This window comes from Emys orbicularis, chromosome 19 (genome assembly GCF_028017835.1).
Source record: "Emys orbicularis isolate rEmyOrb1 chromosome 19, rEmyOrb1.hap1, whole genome shotgun sequence".
NCBI classification, from domain to species: domain Eukaryota; kingdom Metazoa; phylum Chordata; order Testudines; family Emydidae; genus Emys; species Emys orbicularis.
This window is the reverse complement of record NC_088701.1, coordinates 13,984,214-14,007,136: the sequence shown is the minus strand read 5'-3', so window position 1 is coordinate 14,007,136 and position 22,923 is coordinate 13,984,214. Positions and strand designations below refer to the sequence as shown.

At 55.4% G+C, this 22,923-nt stretch overlaps 1 protein-coding gene and 1 pseudogene across 1 annotated transcript in view; both read left to right on the top strand.

The window, feature by feature from the left end:
• LOC135891996 (patatin-like phospholipase domain-containing protein 6) overlaps window positions 1-22,923 on the top strand; it is a 536,125-nt pseudogene that overhangs the window by 476,572 nt on the left and 36,630 nt on the right.
• The window catches only part of LOC135891916 (histone deacetylase 7-like), a 60,168-nt gene that overhangs the window by 14,033 nt on the left and 23,212 nt on the right, over window positions 1-22,923 (top strand). Inside the window, exons 3-7 of the mRNA XM_065419601.1 lie at window positions 4,885-4,993; window positions 6,845-6,963; window positions 7,282-7,394; window positions 7,895-8,000; window positions 9,247-9,455. Coding sequence (XP_065275673.1) covers window positions 4,885-4,993; window positions 6,845-6,963; window positions 7,282-7,394; window positions 7,895-8,000; window positions 9,247-9,455 — 656 coding nt within the window. The remainder of the gene's footprint in view (window positions 1-4,884; window positions 4,994-6,844; window positions 6,964-7,281; window positions 7,395-7,894; window positions 8,001-9,246; window positions 9,456-22,923) is intronic.

The following is a 22,923-nucleotide window of genomic DNA, read 5'->3' as shown; positions in this document are numbered from 1 at the left end:
CATATGTGATCCTCCCCGACCAGACCTATGCTGTCCCAGGCTGGAGTTTATTTGATAATCTATATCTAGTCTGGGACCTTTTCTGTCTGGCATGTAGGGATGTTTGTCTCTCAACTTCCTGTCCCTCGACCCGGAGAAGGCATTTGACAGGGTGGACCTCGAGTCTCTCATGGGAACTGTGTGAGCAATCAGCTTCAGTCCCCAATTTGTGAGGTTCCTTCAGGTGCTGCACACCTCTGCAGAGTGTATAGTCAAGCTCAACTGGGCCTTGACCAAACCAGTCATCTTTGGTCTGGGAGTGTGTCAGGGCTGCTCTTTGTCTGGCCAATTATATGCCCTTGTCGTCAAGGCCTTCCTTTGCAAGCGATTGATGGGGCTGGTGCTCCGCAACCCGGCTTGGAGGGTGGTCCTGTCAGCGTATACCAACAATGTGCAACTTCTGGCCCAGGATCTGGAAGACATGGTGGGGGTGGAGGCTTGCCAAACCATCTATTCAGTGGCCTCCTCTGCCTGGGTCAGCTGGATCAAGAGCTCTGGCCTGATGGTCCGCAATGGGTGTCATGTAAGCTCCCTCCCACCTGCACTTCATACCATCCAGTGGGGCACAGGTCTGCTACTCTGTCTGGGCTTCCATTGGCCACCGATCCCTCCCTACTAGAAAATAGGACTGACTTGGGGGCCAGGGTGTCTGATGGGTTGTGGGCATGGATGGGGCTTCTCTGGTGCCTTTCCCTTCAGGGAAGGCACTGGTTCTTAACATACTAGTTCTGTCCATGCTCTGGCACTGGTTTAATAGCCTGAGCCCACTCTTGTGTACCCTGGCCAACCTCCAGGGGAAGGTCCTGGAGTTCTTCTGGCCGCAAAAGCACTGAGTCTCTGCAGGAGTGCTGAGCCTCCCTCTGGAAGAGGGAGGGCAGGGCCTGATATGCATTCACATACACTTTCCACACTTTCCATCTCCAGGCCCTGCAGAGGCTCCTTTATAATGCTTGTAGTCTGGCCTGGAGCCAGCTAAGGCACACCTTCCTCCACCACCTCTGAGGACTCCAACATGACTGGCAACTCTTTTATCTGTATCCGAGAAGTCTCCCTTGAGACCTTTCTGAGCTGCCGATCTTTTACCAGGATGGTCTCAGGACCTGGAGGTTGGTCTCCACAGCCAGGTCTGTTATGGCCACTGAGGGTGTGAACCTCCTAGATGAACCCCTGTTCCACGCCCACGTCTTGTGACACACACGGTGGAGGTCCTTTCAGTGCACTGGAGGTTGGTCCTGGCTGGTGTTACCAGAGACAGAGACCTCCTGGACCACGGTTGGTGGGATTGGGTGTACCCTGGTACACTTGCTCAGTGAATGGGGTTGCCCACCCTGCATGTCCCCTGCCATGAGCTCCAGGAGGTAAAGGCTGCCCTGCCCCCTGCCTCTATAGCTTTCCTCGAGCAAGTCCTGCAGCAGCGTGTTCCTTGCCTGCCCGTTTGCCTGGCCTTCTGGAGCTCGAGGTCGGGCCCTGGCCCTGCGAGCCCCCCTGGCTGCTTCAAACTGCCCATATGAGCTGACTTAGTAGGATCCAGCCAGTCTGTTTCTGAGCCACATCATGGGAACAGCTTGTGCCCCACATTGTTCATTACCTCACCCTTGTGTCCTGCCCCGATACAAAATGGTGGGATCTGCTGCCAGCTCTGGAGGGCAAGGAGCCCCGGTGGGCCAGCCTGTATTCCACCTTCGTGCCACAATCTGCTGGGGATATAAGTTAATGGCTGCCTCACGGGGCTGTGAGCACAGGAGCGTTATGTGGTTTTTGGACTCCCCTGACACTTGTTCTTCTTGTGGCGAGAGGGAGACCCCAGCGTGTGCATATTTACAGTGCACCAGGCCACAGCCCCTTTTCTGCCCCCCTCCAGAACCTCTTGCTGAGGTTCTGGCTGCACTTTTCCTTGCACTCCTTATCCACGGCCCCACAAGGTTGTAGGACCACCTCATCAGCCTCCTCCCGGCGTTGGCCATCTTGGCCATATATCAGTCAAGGAGGAGGGGGTTGGACAGGCGCTGCAACTGAGACTGTGGGGCTCAATTTTGTGCACTTGTCCATTCATGACTCTGGGCAGAGTGCCTCTGGGTGGCATTCTTGGACTCTTTGGAGGAGCAGTGGGTTCTGTCCAGCATTCTCTGCTTGGTGTCCCCCTCTGGGATCCCAATTGTAAACCTGTGACCCTCTCTCCCATTCCTCTTTTTTCATTTGTTGTTGTGACGGGTTGGATCACAGAAACCCCCTTGGGAGCTGCCACCCAATGTGCAAAGACTACCCCTGCTCCTGTTTTCCCTGCCAGCTCAGGATTCCAGCACCCTGTCTTGCTGAGCCAGACACTCCAGTCTGCTCTAACAAAGACTCAGGGTCTGAATCACTTGTCCCAAAGCTGCAAGTTTACCCAAAAACAGCGTACAGTAGTGTGCTTGTCTTTAGCACTCAGATGCCCAACTCCCAATGGGGTCCAAACCCAGATAAATCCGTTTTACCCTGCATAAAGTTTATGCAGGGCAAACTCATAAATTGTTCGCCCTCTATAACACTGATAGAGAGATATGCACAGTTGTTTGCTCCCCCAGGTATTAATACATACTCTGAGTAAATTACTAAATAAAAAGTGATTTTATTAAATACAGACAGTAGGATTTAAGTGGTTCAAAGTAGTAACAGACAGAACAAAGTAAGTCACAAGCAAAATAAAATAAAATGCGCAAATCTATGCCTAATCAAACTAAATACAGATAATCTCACCCTCCGAGATGCTTCAGGAAGTTTTTCTCAGACTCGACACCTTCCAGGCCTGGGCACAATTCTTTCCCCTGGTACAGCTTTTGTTCCAGCTTAGGTGTTATCTAGGGGATTCTCCATGATGGCTCCTCTCCTCATCTCAGTTCTCTTCCACCCCTTTATATATCTTTTGCATAAGGCGGGAACCCTTTGTCCCTCTGGGTTTCCACCCCCTCCCCTCACTGGAAAAGCACCAGGTTAAAGATGGATTCCAGTTCAGGTGACATGATCACATGTCACTGCAAGACTTCATTACTCACTTGCCAGCACACACATATACAGGGAGACTCACAGGTAAACAGCCATCTGCAGACAATGGGAGTCATCAAGATTCCAAACCATCATTAATGGCCCACACTTTACATAATTACAATAGGCCCTCAGAGTTACATTTTATATTTCTAGTTTTAGATACAAGAGTGGTACATTTCTACAAATAGGATGATCACACTCAGTAGCTTATGAGCTTTGTAATGATACCTTACAAGAGACCTTTTGCACAAAGCATATCCCATTTGCATTATAGTCACTTATTATCAAAATTTTTATAAAACTATCCCAGTTACATTATATTCACTTATTATCATGTTTTTATAAAACCATGTAGACTGCACAACGTCACAGTTGTGTCCTAGAATCCGTTGATCCCTGTGTTTTTTCTGATCATTCCCCTCTGAAGAGGCGGAGGCCCTTTTGATTAACTAGAGGGCTCCATCATGTACATGGGAACCACATAGGCCATTACAGGCCTGAGTCCTTACTTCTGTCTCCCAGCTGGGAATCAGAGCCAGTCATTAGCCGCTTCTTGGCTGGATCTGCTGATTCCCAACACCTGCCTGCTGGGCTTCTCCTTAGGGCAGGGCTTGCTGCTCTGTGGTGCTGCAGGCCCTTAAAGGGACAGACCCCCCTGCTTAGCTGACATTGCCGCTTGCCAGGCTGGACTCCCAGTGCTCTGCAAAGGTACACATTCTCTGGGCTCCTGCACTAAAGGAACTGGACCAAAGCTGGACTGGGGCAGCCAGTGGAGAGGAGAAAGTGGTGCGGGATGTGCAAGGAGCGAGGCAGCAGCACTGTGGCCTTGAGAAGCGAGTTGCCACTGTCAAAGCAAGAGGAGTGCATTTCAAGCGTGGCCCTGTGGCCAGCACAGTGTGCCAAGGGAAGGGCAGTGGATTACAGGCTAAGCTGGGGTCCAGGACAACACGGAAAAGGTGAAGTTAGGGTTGAGAGTTTGGTGCCTCACAGGATCAGGCCTTGTGATTCTGTGTGCCAGCCACTTGCTATAGAGCTGGGAGCCTGCAGTGGAGACTAGAGCCCGCCTTCTGACTGGCTGCGTCCAAGGAAGTGATCCTGGCCAAACTCTGCTCTCAAGCTGGGATCTGGCTTTGAAAGACTTTTCTCATGGGACTGTGTGTGTGTGTGTGTGTGTGTGTGTGTGTGTGTGTGTGCTCGCTTGGCAGAATGAGGGCCCGATCTGGGTACTCGGTGTGTGTGTGTGTGTGTGTGTGTGTGTGTGTGTGTGTGCACGTGCCCATGCCCAGCACTGTGAGGCCCCGATCTCAGATATTGTTGCATGCATGCGCAGCACCTAGCACAAAAAGGCCCTAATCTCAGTCACTCTGTGGCAAGGCAGCTCCTGGCATAGTGGGGCCTCTAGGCAAAGCACTAATGCAGTAATAATAGAAATCAGGAAGAAGACTATGAAGCCTCAGGGGCCTTTCTCAGAGTAAGCGATGAGACCTGGGGACTATGTAGCACAGGGGTGGCACAAGGTTTCACAGCTGGCTGCCCGAGGGGGCCGTACAGAGCAGTAGGGGCTGATGGAGGTGGGGGATTGACTGAGAAACTAATAGCATCTGAGCAAGGCTTGGCAGGGATGTGCTAGAGGGGCCCAGCTCTTAGGCCTGTGGCCAAGTCACTGTGCCATGGGCATTGGCCACTCAGGTATGTGCTACCTGCCTGCAGGTGCCCCAGGGCAGGAAGTCAGTGGGGAGGCCGCCCATGTCATACTGGGAGCCCTGTAGGAGGCTCGTGTTGGTTCCCAACCCAGGATGCTCATTCCCCTTCTCCCTGCAGGTGCTGTGGCGAGCACGGTGGTGAAACAGAAGCTGGCCGAGGTAATCCTGAAGAAACAACAGGCAGCTTTGGAAAGGACCAGCAACCCCAGTGGCCCCCCCATGCCCTACAGATGAGATAGAGACACCTCAGCATCCCCAACCCCTCTCCCAATGCTGTACATGTGAGATAGAGTCACCTGGGCATCCCCAAATCCCCCCTTGCCGTACAGGTGAGATAGAGACACCTAAGCATCCCCAACCCCCCCTTGCCGTACAGGTGAGATAGAGACACCTGAGCATCCCCAAACACCCCCCCATGCCGTACAGGTGAGATAGAGACACCTGAGCATCCCCAACCCCCCCTTGCCGTACAGGTGAGATAGAGACACCTGGGCATCCCCAACCCCCCCCCCCATGCCGTACAGGTGAGATAGAGACACCTGGGCATCCCCAACCCCCCCTTGCCGTACAGGTGAGATAGAGACACCTGAGCATCCCAAAGACACGCCACCAGGCCATACAGGTGAGATAGAGATACTGGGCTCTCAGTGGAGAGAGCCTGTCTCCTGATGGGAAGGCCTGCATCTATCTGTGAGGCAGGGGCTCTCACAGCATCTGTCTCACAGCATCTGTCTCTGTGGAGCACAGCAGTGGGTGCAGTGATCCTGCGGGGGACACTCTGTTCACCTAGGCTCCTTAGGACTCTGCAGCTCTGGCAGCCCCTCTGAGCTGGAGTTTTCTGTGGTTTGCAGCAACCAGGGAGCTCCCTCTAGTGTCCAGACCAGGTTTTATCTGCTCTCCGTGGGGACCTGGCAGGCACCCACTGCTCACACCTCGACAGGCCATCTCTGGAACTGTTGCTAGAGCCCTGCAAATCTGCGGATAGCCGCTTTAGATCCCCGGGCCATTTTTGCAGATCACGGCTCGGATGTGGATCCAAATGTTGTATCTGTGCAGGGCTCTAACTGTAGCATCTCTGGAGTGTCCGGGCCTTGGATGCGCACTGTGGGTGGAGGCACTTCCCATACAGACTGTGGGGGAAAACTTGGGACAGAGTGATGCACATGTGCACCTTTCCTGGGGGGACAGGCCAGGCTGGGGCAAACCCAGTACTACAGGTGGGGGGCTGCGCTCGACCAAGGAAATCTGGGCCGAGGGTGTCGCAGGTTCAGGGGCAGGAGCTGCGCTGGACCGAGGGTGTCTGGGGGCTGTCCCAGCGTCGGGGCGGAGGCTGCACTGGACCAAGCATGTCTGGGGGCTGTCCCAGCACCAGGGACGGAGGCTGCGCTGAACCGAGGGTGTCTGGGGGCTGTCCCAGCACCAGGGGCAGGGGCTGCACTGAACCGAGAGTGTCTGGGGGCTGTCTCCAAGGGTGTCTGGGGGCTGTCCCAGCACCAGGGGCGGAGGCTGCGCTGGGATGAGGGTGTCTGGGGGCTGTCCCAGCACCAGGGGTGGGGGCTGCACTGAACCGAGGGTGTCTGGGGGCTGTCCCAGCACCAGGGACGGGGGCTGCGCTGGACCGAGGGTGTCTGGGGGCTGTCCCAGCACTAGGGGCAGGGGCTGCACTGGACCGAGGGTGTCTGGGGGCTGTCCCAGTACCAGGGGCAGAGGCTGCGCTGGGATGAGGGTGTCTGGGGGCTGTCCCAGCACCGGGGTGGGGGCTGCGCTGGGATGAGGGTGTCTGGGGGCTGTCCCAGCACCAGGGGCGGGGACTGCGCTGGACCGAGGGTGTCTGGGGGTTGTCCCAGCACCAGGCGCGGGGGCTGCTCTGGACCGAGGGTGTCTGGGGGCTGTCCCAGCACCAGGGGCGGGGATGCCCTTTATTGAGCTGGTAGGAGTTTGCCAAGAAGCTGGGGGCAAACTCAGTGGCATGGTGGGGCCAGGCTGCACCAGGCTTTTCCAGGGGAATGCCAGTGCTGCAGGGCTGAGAAGAATCCTGGAGCCAAGGGTTGGTGTCTAACCATGCTGCTACTTCCCTGCAGATCGCTGGAGCCCCTGGATACTGAAGGCCCTGCCCCTCCTGTGCTCAGCCCCTTCCTGCCACAAGTCCCCAGCAGTTCCATAGACCCTCCGGAGCACTTTCCTCTGCGGAAAACAGGTACGGCCATGCCCATGCTGGCTTCGTGCCCATGGGTGCAGGTGTGACAGCAGGGTGGACTCAGCCACCTTCCCAGCCTGACTTCCTCCTGGCCTTCGCTTCCACACACACTTAGGGCCTGTGTCCTGGCAGGGAGGTGAGACTGGCACTGGCTAGGGAGTGGGAGGGGGTTGGGCTGGCGCACAGGTGTGCAGGTCTGAAGGTGACTTTGCGACATCCCCAAGGGTCATGCCTGAGCCCAAGAGGCCAGTGTGGCAGCACCTGTATCAATGCCATAGCGCAGGGAGACCACTAACGAACAGCTTTGTCTGCCCGCAGCATCTGAGCCCAACCTGAAGGTGTGGTACAAGCCCAAGAAGTTGGTGGACCGGCGTAAGAACCCACTGACCCGCAAGGAGAGTGCACCCCCTTCCCTGAAGAGGAGGCCATTGGTGAGTCTCTTGGGGCGACAGCAGGAACTTGGGGCTCCAGGGAGAGCAGCTGCTGCACACTAGGGCCCCGCATAAACCCTGCACCCGAGGCTCCGTGCAGGGGGTCACACATGCCAATGGAGCTGCAGGGGCGTTCAGTGCACACGGTTGGTGCTGTCCCGTGGCAGCAATGCTCTTTAAGGGAGCCTCGTGCCAGGTGTGATGTGCTAACAGCCAGGCAGGGCCAGGTCCAGCCAGTGCGGAGGGCAATGCTGGAGCTGCGCTGGGCTGTTTCTCTGACCTGGCAGAGACTTGAGGGGTTAATGGGCCCAAAGCAGTCCCAGCAAACGATGCCAACCCAGGCCCCTGGCCATGGCTGCTCGACCCCTGCTGGGAGCAGCAGGACATACCCATGTGTGGCGCTGGACCTGGGGACGGGCGCTCTTCCCACTAGCACAGCTGGGCAGATGGTGGCAAACTCCCGGGACTGCCCCAAGATGGCGCACTCTGCCCTGTCTCAGGGCTGGGTGCAGAACCAGGGACAGTCCCTGCAGCGATGCCTGGTGCACTGCCAGGAGTATGTGCTCTCAGGGCATGAGCTGTCCTTGCCTGCCTACCTGGGCTCAGGCAGCTGCTCAGGGAGAGTGCTACGGCCAGATGGAATCGAGTGTCACCCGGCTGGCGAGGGCAGGGCAGGGCAAGGGCACTGTGCGGGAGCCAGGAGGCAGCTTCCCTCTCTGGGCTTCCCTCTCTATGGCTCACCCAACCCTTCTGCTTCAAGTGTGGAGCAGAGGGGGGAAAGCGGGTGAGGGGCAGCCAGAGGTCTCCCCCAGCCACTGCAGGCTGCACAATGGCAGGGCAGTGGGGGTGAGAAGGGTGGGAGCTGTGGCCAGCCCTAATGCGATTGCCCTCTGCTGCTCACCTCCCAGCCTGACACATACTGCACTTGCGGCTGGCACCTGGCTGGATTTCCAGCTGGCCTACAGGTCAAGGCCTGCCCCTCCGCGCTCTGTGAGAACATGGAGCTCACCTCCTGCCCCCTCCCCCAGTGAGTCCCAGGGAGATTCCCCTCCCCCAGGGCACATCATGGAGATTCCCCCCTCAGCCCCCATTGAGAACCGTGCAGCTGCAGGTGCTGGGCATTAGCCAGTCTGTCCTTGGGAAGGGCTTGCCTATGGTGCCCCTGGAGCCAGTGGCGTAGCCAGGTGGAGGGAACAGGGGGAGCGATCCCCAAAAAAGGCACCACCCGCTGCGGCGCTTTTACTCACCCGGCGGTGCTTTTACTGACGGGGCAGCACTCCGGGTCTTCGGCGGCACCTCAGTGGCGGGACCTTCACTCGCTCCGCAGGTCTTCGGCGGCATTTCGGCGGCGAGTCCTTCAGTGCCGCCGAAGACACCCGGAGCTAGTGAAGGGCCCGCCGCCAAAGTGCCGGAAATTGAAAAGGCGCCACTTGTGCTCAGTGGGAGAGCGGCTGCTGCCCCTCTCCCCCCCTAGCTACGCTAGTGCCTGGAGCATGGGTTCTCAGGGCTGTAGTGGGCCCAGCAGGGAGCCCCAGAGCTGACAAGATGGGAGAAAGGGGAACAACTGTACCAGTCCCTCCCCTCCCCCCCCCCCCCGCAAATTGTCTGTAAGGGCTGTATAAATCAGTGAAATGGGAGGGGGTGAACCCCAGCAGACACAATGATTTCTGTCTGTGGGGCTGCACGGAGCCCCAAAGGGCAGTGGGGGGGCCTGAGCTGCAGCACAAGGCAGGCCAGGGGTCACAGGCCAGGTTAGGGGATGATAATGTCACACCCTAAGCCCACGGCCATTCCTGAGCACCTGGTGCTGCACCCAGCTCCAGCCCTGCCTCACCAGTCTCTCTCCCCGCAGTGCCAGGCCTGGGGACGATCCCGTTCCACTTCGCCCACACACTCATCCCCACCGACGGGCTGTCGCTGGCAGGCCACCACAAACCGCTGGGGCGGACCCGCTCTGAGCCCCTCCCTCCCAACCCCAAGGCCATCCAGCAGCAGCTGGCGTACCAGCAGCACCATGCTCAGTTCCTGGAGAGACTCAAACAGCAGACACACTTGGGCAAGGTAAGAGGCTAATGGGCATGCAGGCTGGGCAACACCACTGCCGGGGCAGGAGGGCACCATGCTGGGCAGCACCTGGGGACTGAGGGCACTTCAGGTGCATGGTGAAGTAAGGCCCATGTGGCACTCAGCACCCAAGCTGCCAGGCCAGGGCACTGGGTGGCGACATTGCCCACAGACACAAGCAGTTGCTTTGCCCTCCCTCAGTCCCAGGACAGCGAGTGAGCTCCCTGGCGTCTGCTGCTGCCAGTACAGCTGCCAGCTTAGCAGTGTTGGAGCCCCCCCATCCGGGGTACCCACATGTCACAATGCTCCTCTGTTACCCCCTGCACAGAGCACCCCCCCATCACCACCCAGGGTAACCTCAGCTCAAGCACGCAACACTTTCCCTCATCACCAACCCTGCACAGAGCTTCCCCTGTTACCCCAGATGGCATGCAGGGAGGGGTATCTCACCCCACCCTGTTGTCCCACAAACTTATACAGGATCGTTTTAGGGGTCAAGGCAAAGATGCCACATTTATTAATAATCTGTAACTATTAGCAAATACCTCAATGCTTATACACATACACTCACACACACACACACACACCCCAAAATGTTCTGCAGCTGCTGGATAGTTACCGGTCCTGATTGTAGTTTGAGTTCGCAGCTTGGGGTCGGAGCTCGTGGCAGCTAACTGGCCAGGAAAGCTGAGCACGAGGAGGAGCCGGGTCTCTGTCGGGCGCGTGATAGCAGAACATTACCCAAAGTCTCTCATCTCACCCTTCCTTTTTTATAGGCTTTTAGTTTGGATTCAAAGTCTCTAGGTCTTGCTGTGTCACGCTGCCTCTGGGTTTGGTGCTTGATCACCCGTCAATTGCAGGTGTGACTGTCAGCCTGGGACCTGGCTTTGATCTTCCTTCTGTTGTTTTTTTCTTTTTAGGGTGGATGCTTCTTGCTTGAGTTAGGGCTGTTGTCTACTTCTTCAGCCGTTGGTATTTGAACTTTATCTCATCAGGACGGGCTGGTGCTGGAGGTTGATTCTATCACCCATACATACCTCATTCACACATCTCAACTAGACTAATAAAATTACAGTATGGCTTGCAAAAATGGAGGCTGCAGCACAAGCCTTTTACAAAATGGAGTTAGCATTTTAAAATGGGTTTTGAATTACAATATTGCACAGAAGTTACAATGTAGGCAAAATGGCAAGTGTAATGAAAGTTACAATGTAGGCAAAATGGCAAGTGTAATGAAAGTTACAATGTAGGCAAAATGGCAAGTGTAATGAAATGGTGAACAGAAGTTACAATGGTACAGTGAATAACTAAAAACAATTTCATTCACATTGGTTCTACATTGTCCCCCTTTTGACCCTTCAATCCAGGGGTATTGAATGGGTCACACTTTATGTAATTGTTTTAAGGCAGAACCAACATAACAGTTAGGATTACTAATAGGACAATGATGGGATGAAAAATTATATTTAGAACTGCTGACCAGGTGGGCTGCTCCTACAACACTCTGCCCCTTTATTTAGGATTATTACAGCAGTTGTTGTTATTGTAGGGCACAGGTGATCTGTTGCAAACAAACCAAACAATTATAAAACCATTACTATTACAGTAATTGGGTACATTGACAAACAAGATGAGGCCCAAGTTTGATGCTGCAATAGCCATCAAACAATAAAAGTCACTGAGGTCAGGACCTTCTTAAGCACACACAACAAATAAGATTTTGTAGGAGTACCACAGTTGTCATGCAAGGTTAAGCTGATTTGGACTTAAACTAATATTTAGTTGCTAAAATGTTGCAGAATTTCCTATTTTTAACAGTTGTTCTCAAGAGGTTTCTGGGGACCTGAAAGATGGGGCCCTACAATCATGGGCCAAGGTTTTACAGGTTATGGGGGCCCAAGAACTACCCTTTAGGGCTTGGGGAAGTAGAACCAGAGCGCATAGAGGAAAGTGTGGAATTAACAATACAAGCAAATGTAACTAACAATACAAATGTATTAATAACAAAAATTAACAACAAAATGACTATTAGAGAACCTAACAAAAAATAAACCTGATGCACTGGGGACCAAAGTCCTTTGGACACAAGTGGTGATTGATAAATTGGATGGACATGGGGGAAGTAGAGAGAGGAAAATACATTTGCCCTGTCTAGTGTAGTATCCCCTCTTTTTCTGGACCCAATGCTAGCACAGGACACCACTAGAGACAGACACACAGAACATGCAACACAGAACACTGAACACAGACTTTGTCATGACACTATAACCATGGTATTTTATAACTCTTCAGCTGGTACCAGCTCTCCTGATGTTCTGGTTTAGAGCCTGAAAGATAAAAGCTTGGAAACAAATTAGCACAGTGCTTTCACCATGGCAGAACCTGCTTAGTTTCTGCCACAGTGTGTTTGGTACTTGGGGCTGCACAAATGCTAATTAAGTGGTGCATTTCTTGTGAGTGTAAATCCTCCCTTTCTCTCAGTAAAAGGGCGTTAACACTCCATCTAGAAAAAAAATTATGTTTTAAAATCTCCAGCCATTTTGCCATAGCCTGGAGATCTGAGGCAGAAGCAGGCACTGTTGTTAACTGTTTCAATGGCATTTTGGCACTGGGAGGAGGAATTTACCCAAATATCCCCCTTCCCAATCTCCAGAGGGGTCCCAAAGGTCTGCCCCCTTCTGGGGTCTCAAATGTTTCTTCTCCTGATGTTACTGCTGCTGTAAGATTTGAGAGTGCTGTTTTAACTCTCTGTACCCAACCTGTTTTCCAGTTTGTCTATCTGTTGCTTGCCTGGGCCCGATCCTGCTTTTTCCAATAAACAGTTACTTTCCATGGGCACAAGCCTTGTTCCACTACCAATTTAGCAAGGAGGGTGGGCTTTCCAACTAGCCCCCACCCTTCCTGGTCCCGTTCCTTAAACATTTTCTTCAAAATTATGAAATTACCACAATATTACTTACAAAAAAAACAAAACAAAACAAACAAACATAAACCACACTACACTGCCCAAACTCCTATATCCTTCAGAGTTTGGTTTAAGAGAACAAGATCTGTATCTTATGTTCTTCTTCGAGTGCTTGTTCACGTCCATTCCACATTAGGTGTGCGTGCGCCGCGTGCACGAACGTCGGAAACTTTTTCCCTCTGCGGCTCCCGTCGGGCCCGCAGGGTCTCCCTTCCCGCCAGAGCGGCGCCCCGCCCTAGCGTATATATCTCCCTGCCGGCCCAACCCTCCCTCAGTTCCTTCTTACCGCCCGTGGCGACGTTGGAACAACTCTATCTCTCGTCTGAGAGTGTCCCTTAGCATAAGTGATTAGTGATAGTTATCAGTTCGTTATAGTTAAGTGTTTAAAGTTTAGTGTAAATAGTAGTTTATTAGTCCCTCACAAAGACTTAAATCTCTTTGTGATAGGTGTTTGGCGACCCCGGCACCGGCCCTGGGCGGCGGGGCATGCCGCACGCCCAAGGCTTCAAGGCTTGTGCCACGTGCCGCAGGCCTATGCCGTTGAGCGACCCGCACGACTCGTGTCTTCGTTGCCTGGGGGAAGCCCACCAAAAGGAGCGCTGTAAGATTTGTAAAGCTTTCAAGCCCAGGACTAAGAAAGAGAGAGACTTTCGCCTTAAACAGCTCCTCATGGAGGCGGCGTTGCAGCCCTCCTCTTCCACGGCACCGTCGACCTCGGTGCGGAGTGCCCCGGCATCGGTCTGCGACCCGACGCCGGCAGGACAGCCTAAGTCTACGGTGCCGCCTCGACGGGAACACACCCGGCACCGTTCTTCTTCGCCGGCCAGGCCAAAGAGCCAGCCCAAGGCCAGGGGACGTTCCCCGCACAAGAAGTCGGCACCGGCGAAGACCGCGAGTGCTGCCAAGGCCGTTACGGCCCCGGTACAGATCCCGGTGCCAGTGGCTCCGGCGCCCAAAGGCCCGTCGAGCCCCGGGATAAGCGCGTCGAGTGAGGAGGAAGGGCTGGAGGAACTGTTGGAACAGCCCTCCACCCCGGACACATTTGAGGCAGCAAAGGACCTCATTGAATTGTCCACCGAAAGCACCCTCCGCGCTAAAGACATTCCGCCGCGACTGCCATCCAAAGGCAAGCCGGCGATGATGCGCCCATCGCGGTCGCCATCTCGGCACCGGACACGGCGCCAGTCCCGGTCGAGCTCCGCCTCGGTGGACTCCCGGCTTCCCGCCGCGCAACGGGCCGCCAAACAGTCAGGCCCCGACGCGAGCGAGGCACCGTCCCAGCAGCCCGGCTCGAGCAGGCACCGGGACGCGTCGGTCACAAGGTTCCCGAGACCGCCCTCCCGCAGCCGTTCCCGGTCCCGGGATCGACGGTACCGGTCCAGGTCCAGGTCTGCACGGCGCCTCTCACGGTCCTGTTCCCGAAGGCACCGCTCCCCGACTCCGGAACGGCACCGCTCAACGGCACCGCCGTGGCCCTCTAGATCGCCGTCCCTAGCGTCGGAGGAGGGCTCGGGCCTTTCCAGCAGATATGGCCGCAGAGTGCACGCCGCTAGGGAGCACGAGGCCTCTTGGCAACCACATTGGAGCCATCCTGGACAATGGCCATTCTGGACCCCGTGGGCCTATCATCAGCAAGGCCCTCCGTCCAGAACCTCGAGATCGGGCCCTTCAGGACACCGGTCCCGCTCCCCACGGTACCGTCCTGCCTTCCGTGCGGAGGCCACGGTCTCCAGGCCGCCAGACAGGGATAAGACGGACTCGGCACCGAGCCCGGCACCGTCCCTGACCCAGGGCAGGGGACGCACCCCAGAGGACCGTCCCGCCGAGGAGGAGTTGCAGGAGGACGAGGACGCGCAGAAGGCCATGACCTCCTCCTCCTCACCGGATGAAGCCGTGGCGGGCACAACAGTGTCCGGCCCTCCCCCGATTGACCATCGGGCACACCAGGACCTGCTCCGCCGGGTAGCCCTCAATTTGGGGTTGCAGGCAGAGGAGACTGTTGAGCAGGAGGACCCCATGGTGGACATTCTCAGCCCGGAGGGTCCCTCCAGGATCGCACTTCCGCTTATAAAGACGGTACAGTCAAATTATAAGACTGTGTGGCAGACGCCAGCCTCCTCTGCGCCGACGGCAAGGGGCGTCGAGAGGAAGTACTTCGCCCCATCCAAGGGGTTTGACTTCCTATTCTCCCATCCAACCCCATGTTCGCTGGTCGTTTCGGCAGTCAACGAGAGGGAGCGGCATGGCCAGCAGGCCCCAGCCCCCAAGGCCAAGGAGGCGAAGCGATTGGACTTGTTTGGCAGAAAGGTCTACTCGTCCGGAGGCCTCCAATTGCGGATCGCGAACCAGCAAGCGATCCTCAATAGGCATAATTTTAACTCCTGGGCATCAGTGTCTAAATTTAAGGATGCCTTGCCTCAGGGATCGCAACCCGAGTTTGCGGCCATAGTGGACGAGGGAAAGGCGGTGGCCAAAACCTCACTACAGGCCTCACTCGACTCGGCTGATGCGGCCGCTAGGACTATCGCGTCAGGCGTGGTAATGAGGCGCTCAGCGTGGCTGCAGGCTTCTGGTCTTCCCCCTGAGGTGCAAAACACCCTCCAAGACCTTCCATTTGAGGGTTCAGGGTTGTTTTCGGAGCAAACGGATGCCAGACTCCATGGCCTCAAGGACTCGCGGGCTACCCTCAAGTCCTTGGGGATGCACACCCCTGTAACGCAGAGGAAGCCTTTCAAACCACAGCCTCCACAGAGGCAGTACCATCCTCGCCCTCGGCACGAACCATACCGTAGACGGGGCAGGGACAATAGGCGTAGGCGCAACAATACGCCTAACCAAGGCCAAAACCAGGGCCACAGCAAGCCGCAGCCGGGAAATAAACAAGGATTTTGAAGCTGCGATCGAGGACAGCGTACCCATCTCTTCTCCGGATCCCCCCCTGTGTTTCAGGGACCGCCTGTCCCATTTTTTCCGTGCCTGGTCTCATATAACATCAGACCACTGGGTCCTGCGCACGGTAGAGTCAGGCTACACCCTCCAGTTCTCCTCGCCCCCTCCCTCCCACCCACCACCCCCGTCCGTCTTCAGGGACCCCTCTCACGAGCAACTCCTCATGCAGGAGGTACAGACCCTCCTCGCTGTGGGGGCGGTGGAAGAGGTTCCTCTGGACCTCAGAGGAAAAGGGTTCTATTCCAGATACTTCCTCATTCCCAAAGCGAAAGGGGGCCTCCGTCCTATCCTGGACCTTCGCAAGCTGAACAAGTACTTGCAAAAACCACGTTTCCGTATGGTCTCCCTTGGTACCATCATTCCTTCCCTGGATCCGGGGGATTGGTACGCTGCCCTCGATATGAAAGACGCCAACTTTCACATCGCCATCAGCCCGGCCCACCGGCGGTTCCTGCGCTTCACTATCCAGCGTCATTTTCAGTTTACGGTCTTGCCCTTCGGTCTGGCAACAGCCCCACGTGTCTTCACGAAATGCATGTCCGTGGTAGCAGCCTTCCTTCGAAAAAGACGGATGCGCGTCTACCCGTACCTGGACGATTGGCTCCTGGCGGGCCGGTCGGAGGTAGAGGTTCGCGCCCACGTGGCACTGGCGCTACAAGTATTCCGAGAACTCGGTCTGTTAGTCAATGTGCCCAAGTCTTCACTAGTCCCCACACAGAGACTGGACTTCATAGGGGCAGTCCTGGACTCGGTGGCGGCACGGGCGAGTCTTCCCGTACCGCGATTCCTGGCTATCCAGGAGGCCGTGACCTCCATTCAGCGATTCCCCACGACCACGGCCAGATGTTGCTTACAACTCTTGGGGCACATGGCGGCATGCACACACGTAGTCGGGCTCGCCCGTCTCAGACTCCGGCCTCTGCAGCTGTGGTTGGCCCAGGTATATCGCCCCAACAGAGACCCATTAGACATGGTCGTCACGATCCCAGCTCGGGTATCGAGCGCCCTCTGTTGGTGGCTCGATAAACAGCAGGTTTGTGCGGGGGTCCCGTTCGCCGCCCCACAACCAGTTCTGACGTTAGTGACAGACGCGTCGGACCTGGGTTGGGGGGCGCACCTAGGGGACCTGCGCACTCAGGGCTTGTGGTCCAGGGAGGAACAGTTGCTTCACATCAACCTGAAGGAGCTGAGGGCGGTTCGCCTCGCCTGCCAGACTTTTCACGCCACCATAAGAGGACACGGCGTGTCGGTTCTGACAGACAACACTACCGCCATGTTCTATATAAACAAGCAGGGCGGTTCCCGGTCCTCTCCCCTCTGTCGCGAGGCACTCCTCCTCTGGGACTTCTGCATAGCCCATTCAGTGCACCTCCAGGCTGCATATCTCCCCGGGGTCCAGAACGGGCTGGCGGACCGTCTCAGCCGGTCCTATCTCATGCACGAGTGAAGGCTGAGACGGGACATCCTCCGTTCAATCTTCCTAAGGTGGGGGTTTCCCCAGGTGGATCTGTTTGCCACCATGGACAACAGCCAGTGCCCGCAGTTTTGCTCATTCCAGAAACGCAGTCCGGGCTCTCTGGCAGACGCCTTTGCAATCCCGTGGGGCGGGAGCCTGAGGTATGCCTTCCCCCCATTCCCACTCATCCACAGGGTCCTCCTCAAGACCCGCAGGGACAAGGCGACAGTCATTCTCATCGCCCCGGCTTGGCCACGACAACACTGGTTCACAACTCTGTTGGAACTGTCCGTGACCACTCCGATAGCCCTCCCCCTCCATCGCGACCTCATCACCCAAGACCGGGGTCGCCTACTCCACCCGAACCTGCCATCGCTGCATCTCACGGCATGGCTTCTCTCTGGCTAAGTGAGGTGGAGCACAGGTGCTCTCAGGAGGTCCAGCAAATCCTCCTTGGTAGTAGGAAACCCTCCACAAGGGCGACCTACCTTGCCAAGTGGAAACGCTTCTCCCTATGGTGTGGGCCTCAGCACATCCAGCCCTTGCAGGCCTCGATACCACTGATTCTGGACTACTTGCTGCACCTCAAGCGTCAAGGCCTCGCCCCCGCTTCTATTAAGGTGCATCTAGCCGCCATATCGGCGTTCCACCCTGGGGAATCGGGGATATCCGTGTTCTCCAATCCCACTGTAGTCCGATTCCTCAAGGGGCTGGAGAGGATGTTCCCCTACTCGCGCCCACCTATACCCCCGTGGGACCTCAATCTGGTCCTCACTAAGCTCATGGGGCCGCCTTTTGAACCCCTGGCCTCTTGCTCCCTCATGCACCTTTCATGGAAGGTCGCGTTTCTCGTGGCCGTCACCTCGGCTAGGAGGGTATCGGAGTTGAGGGCCCTCACCTCGGAGCCTCCTTATACCGTCTTTCATAAGGATAAGGTGCAGCTTAGACCTCATCCTAAATTCCTCCCTAAAGTGGTCACGAGTTTTCACATGGGGCAGGACATCTGTTTACCGGTGTTCTTCCCCAAGTCCCATACGGACCCCCGCCATCGTAGCCTGCATACCCTCGATGTTCAGCGGGCGTTGGCTTTTTATCTGGACCGTACCAGGCCTTTCCGCAAATCGACTCAGCTGTTTGTGGCCGTTGCTGAACGAATGAGGGGCCAGCCTATTTCGACGCAACGCCTGTCGGCATGGATCGTGCTTTGCATACGTACGTGCTACGAGCTTGCCAACATGCCTGCACCTCCGATCCGGGCTCACTCTACTAGGGCCCAAGCGTCCTCGACGGCCTTCTTGGCGCAGGTCCCGCTCCAGGAGATCTGCAGGGCAGCCACCTGGTCGTCGGTTCATACCTTCACAGCCCACTACGCGATCCACCATCAGACCAGAGATGACGCGATGGTCGGCAGAGCTGTGCTTCAATCAGTTATTCCTTGACTCCTACCCTCCTCCGATGGTAAGCTTGTGAGTCACCTAATGTGGAATGGACGTGAACAAGCACTCGAAGAAGAAAAGACGGTTACTTACCTTCTGTAACTGTTGTTCTTCGAGATGTGTTGTTCACATCCATTACACTTCCCACCCTCCTTCCCCTCTGTCGGAGTCACCGGCAAGAAGGAACTGAGGGAGGGTCGGGCCGGCAGGGATATATATACGCTAGGGCGGGGCGCCGCTCTGGCGGGAAGGGAGACCCTGCGGGCCCGACGGGAGCCGCTGAGGGAAAAAGTTTCCGACGTTCGTGCACGCGGCGCGCGCACACCTAATGTGGAATGGACGTGAACAACACATCTCGAAGAACAACAGTTACAGAAGGTAAGTAACCGTCTTTTTTTAACCCACTCTGGGCCAGAGGGAGAGACACTAAGTCTCCCTCTGTATTACTCGGTCTGCTACCACCGAGGGTTCATACACCAATTATACAAATCCTTCCCCGGATCAGAGTGAGAAACACTAAGGGTACATCTACACTTACCGGAGGGTCCGGCGGCAGGCAATCGATGTTCTGGGATCGATCCCGGAAGTGCTCGTCGTCGACGCCGGTACTCCAGCTCGGCGAGAGGAGTACGCGGCATCGACGGGGGAGCCTGCCTGCCGCGTCTGGACCCGCGGTAAGTTCGGACTAAGGTACTTCGAATTCAGCTACGTTATTAACGTAGCTGAATTTGCGTACCTTAGTCCGAAGTGGGGGCTTAGTGGGGACCAGGCCTTAGTTCTCCTCTTTAGCTCAGTCTTGCTACGGCTGAGGGTGTATGTACCTCTATAACACAATTTAAACCTAAACTCCTATTTCCTTCAGAGTTTGGTTAATTAACTGAAAGTTTACACTCTTTTTCCTATAGTGCCAGGCTTGCTAAAGCTGGCGGTGTGCACACCACTTTTATAATAACTGTGGATTCTATGCTTGCTCCCCCTTTCGCATTCTCCACCAATAATGTTGTCCCACAAACTTATACAGGATCGTTTTAGGGGTCAAGGCAAAGATGCCACATTTATTAATAATCTGTAACTATTAGCAAATACCTCAGTGCTTATACACATACACTCACACACACACACACACACACACACACACACACACACACACACACACCAAAATGTTCTGCAGCTGCTGGATAGTTACCGGTCCTGATTGTAGTTTGAGTTCGCAGCTTGGGATCGGAGCTCGTGGCAGCTAACTGGCCAGGAAAGCTCTCTCATCTCACCCTTCCTTTTTTATAGGCTTTTAGTTTGGATTCAAAGTCTCTAGGTCTTGCTGTGTCACGCTGCCTCTGGGTTTGGTGCTTGATCACCCGTCAATTGCAGGTGTGACTGTCAGCCTGGGACCTGGCTTTGATCTTCCTTCTGTTGTTTTTTTCTTTTTAGGGTGGATGCTTCTTGCTTGAGTTAGGGCTGTTGTCTAGTTCTTCAGCCGTTGGTATTTGAACTTTATCTCATCAGGACGGGCTGGTGCTGGAGGTTGATTCTATCACCCATACATACCTCATTCACACATCTCAACTAGACTAATAAAATTACAGTATGGCTTGCAAAAATGGAGGCTGCAGCACAAGCCTTTTACAAAATGGAGTTAGCATTTTAAAATGGGTTTTGAATTACAATATTGCACAGAAGTTACAATGTAGGCAAAATGGCAAGTGTAATGAAAGTTACAATGTAGGCAAAATGGCAAGTGTAATGAAATGGTGAACAGAAGTTACAATGGTACAGTGAATAACTAAAAACAATTTCATTCACATTGGTTCTACAACCCCACAGAGTGCCTCACATCAACCTCTGAACACAGCTGCCCCCACCTGGCATTCCCCACCCCCACACAGCTCCCCCCTCACCCCATCACACAGAGCTCCTCCCATCTGGGTTTCCCTATCCCCGCACAGCTCACCCTGTTATACAGAGCTCCCCCGCACTTGGGGTTTCCCATCCCCGCACAGCTCCCCCCTCACCCTGTCATACAGAGCTCCCACACACACACCTGGGGTTCCCCACCCCTGCACAGCTCCCCCATCACCCCATCACACAGAGCTCCTCCCATCTGGGTTTCCCTATCCCCGCACAGCTCACCCTGTTATACAGAGCTCCCCCGCACTTGGGGTTTCCCATCCCCGCACAGCTCCCCCCTCACCCTGTCATACAGAGCTCCCACACACACACCTGGGGTTCCCCACCCCTGCACAGCTCCCCCATCACCCCATCACACAGAGCTCCTCCCATCTGGATTTCCCCACCCCTGCACAGCTGCCCCCTCACCCCATCACACAGAGCTCCTCCCATCTGGGTTTCCCCATCCCCGCACAGCTCCCCCTTCACCCTGTCATACAGAGCTCCCACACACACACCTGGGGTTCCCCACCCCCGCACAGCTACTCCATCACACAGAGCTCCCCCCCACCTGGGGTTCCCCACCCCCACATAGCTCCCCCCACCTGGGGTTCCCCAACCCCGCACAGCTCCCCCCATCAAACCCTCAGAGCTCCCTGCCACCTGGGCTCTGCCCCCCAGTCTCTCAGAGTTCTGTGGCCTCCCTTGTCCTATTTCCATCTGGCTCCGTTGCTCACTCATAGACTTAAGACCAGAAGGGACCATCATGATCATCTAGTCTGACCTCCTGCACATTGCAGGCCACAGAACCTTGCCCACCCACTCCTGGAATAGACCCCTAACCTCTGGCTGAGTTACTGACATCCTCAAATCATGATTTAAAGCCTTCAAGTTACAGAGAATCCACCATTTACATTAGCTGAAACCTGCACATGACATGTGCCCTATGCTGCAGTGGAAGGTGAAACCCCCCAGGGTCTCTGCCAATCTGACCCGGGGAAAAATTCTTTCCCAACCCCAAATATGGCAGTCAGTTGGACCCTCAGCATGTGGGCAATACCCAGCAGCCAAACACCTGGGAGAGAATTCTCCATAGTAACTCAGAGCCCTCCCCACCTAGGGTCCCATCACTGGCCATTGGGGATATTTGCTGCTAGTAGTCGCAGGTCAGGTACATGCCCTTATAGACAGTCTCATTATCCCATCCCCTCCAGAAACTTATCATGTTCAGTCTTGAAGCCAGTTAGGTTTTTTGCCCCAACGGCTCCCCTTGGGAGGCTGTTCCAGAACTTCCCTCCTCTGATGGTTAGAAACCTTCATCTAATTTCAAACCTAAACTTGTTGATGGCCAGTTTATAGCCATTGGCACTTTAATAACTCCTCTCCCTCCCTGGTATTTATCCCTCTGATGTATTTATAAAGAGCAATATCTCCCCTCAGCCATCATTTGGGGAGGCTGAACAAGCCAAGCCCTTTGAGTCTCCTCTCACTAGGTAGATTTTCCATTCCTCGAATCATCCTTGTAGCCCTTCTCTGCACCTGTTCCAGTTTGAATTCATCTTTCTTAAACATGGGAGACCAGAACTACACATAGTATTCCAGATGAGGTCTCCCTGTTCCCTCTAATTTTTTCCACCCATGTGTGGAATGAATTTTTTCATTTTTTCATTCATTCACGAAATTCATGTGGTGGGGGTGGGGCCGAGGGGTTCAGAGTGTGGGAGGGGGCTCAGGGCTTGGGCAGAGGCTTGGGGTGAAGGGGTGTGAAGGCTCTGGCTGGGGGTGTGGGCTCTGGGATGGGACTGGGGATGAGGGGCTCAGGGCTGGGGTAGAGGGTTGGGGTGCAGGGGTGTGAGGGCTCCAGCTGTGGGTGCGGGCTCTGGGTTGGGGCCAGGGGGGTTTGGGGTGCAGGAGGGTGCTCCGTGGCTACAGCGGGGAGAGAGGACTCCTCCCAGCCCTCTCTCCCCGCAGCAGCACCTGGGCTGGACGGGAGAGGAGCCTCTCCCCGCCACGGGAGTTGTACGGCTGGGGCTGCAGGATAGGCACCCCTCCCCCGGCCCCAGCAGGTCTGGGTCGGGTCGGGGCACGCCGCCCCAGCTGCGTCTGGGTCCGGGCCACTCTGGGGTCGGGCCGCGCCGCCCCAGCCACTCCTGGGCCACACCGGCCGCGGCTGGGGCTGCTCCAGCCGCACTGCCCCAGCAGGTCCAGGCCTCAGGTTGCGTTGGGGCTGTGGGAGGGGCACCCTGGCCGCAGCAGGTTGGGGACCAGGGGAGGGGCAGAGCAGGTCCCTGGGCAGGTTCTCTGAGCACCTGTGCAGCACTAAATAGGCTGCTGCACGACCACGCAGCTTACAGGGAACTTAGGGTCTCACCAGTGCCTTGTATAATGGTATTAACACCTCCTTATCTCTACTGGAAATACCTCGCCTGATGCATCCCAAGACCGCATTAGCTTTTTTCATAGCCATATCACATTGGTGGCTCATAGTCATCCTGTGATCAACCAATATGCCCAGATCTTTCTCCTCCTCTGTCGCTTCCAACTGATACTTCCCCAACTTATAGCAAAAATTCTTGTTGTTAGTCCATAAATGCATGACCTTGCATTTTGCACTATTAAATTTCACTCCAGTTTTCAAGGTCATCCAGATCTTCTTGTATAATATTCTGGTCCTCCTCCATATTGGCAATAGCTCCCAGCTTTGTGTCATATGCAGATTTTATTAGCACACTCCCACTTTTTGTTCCAATATCATTAATAAATTTTTTTAATAAG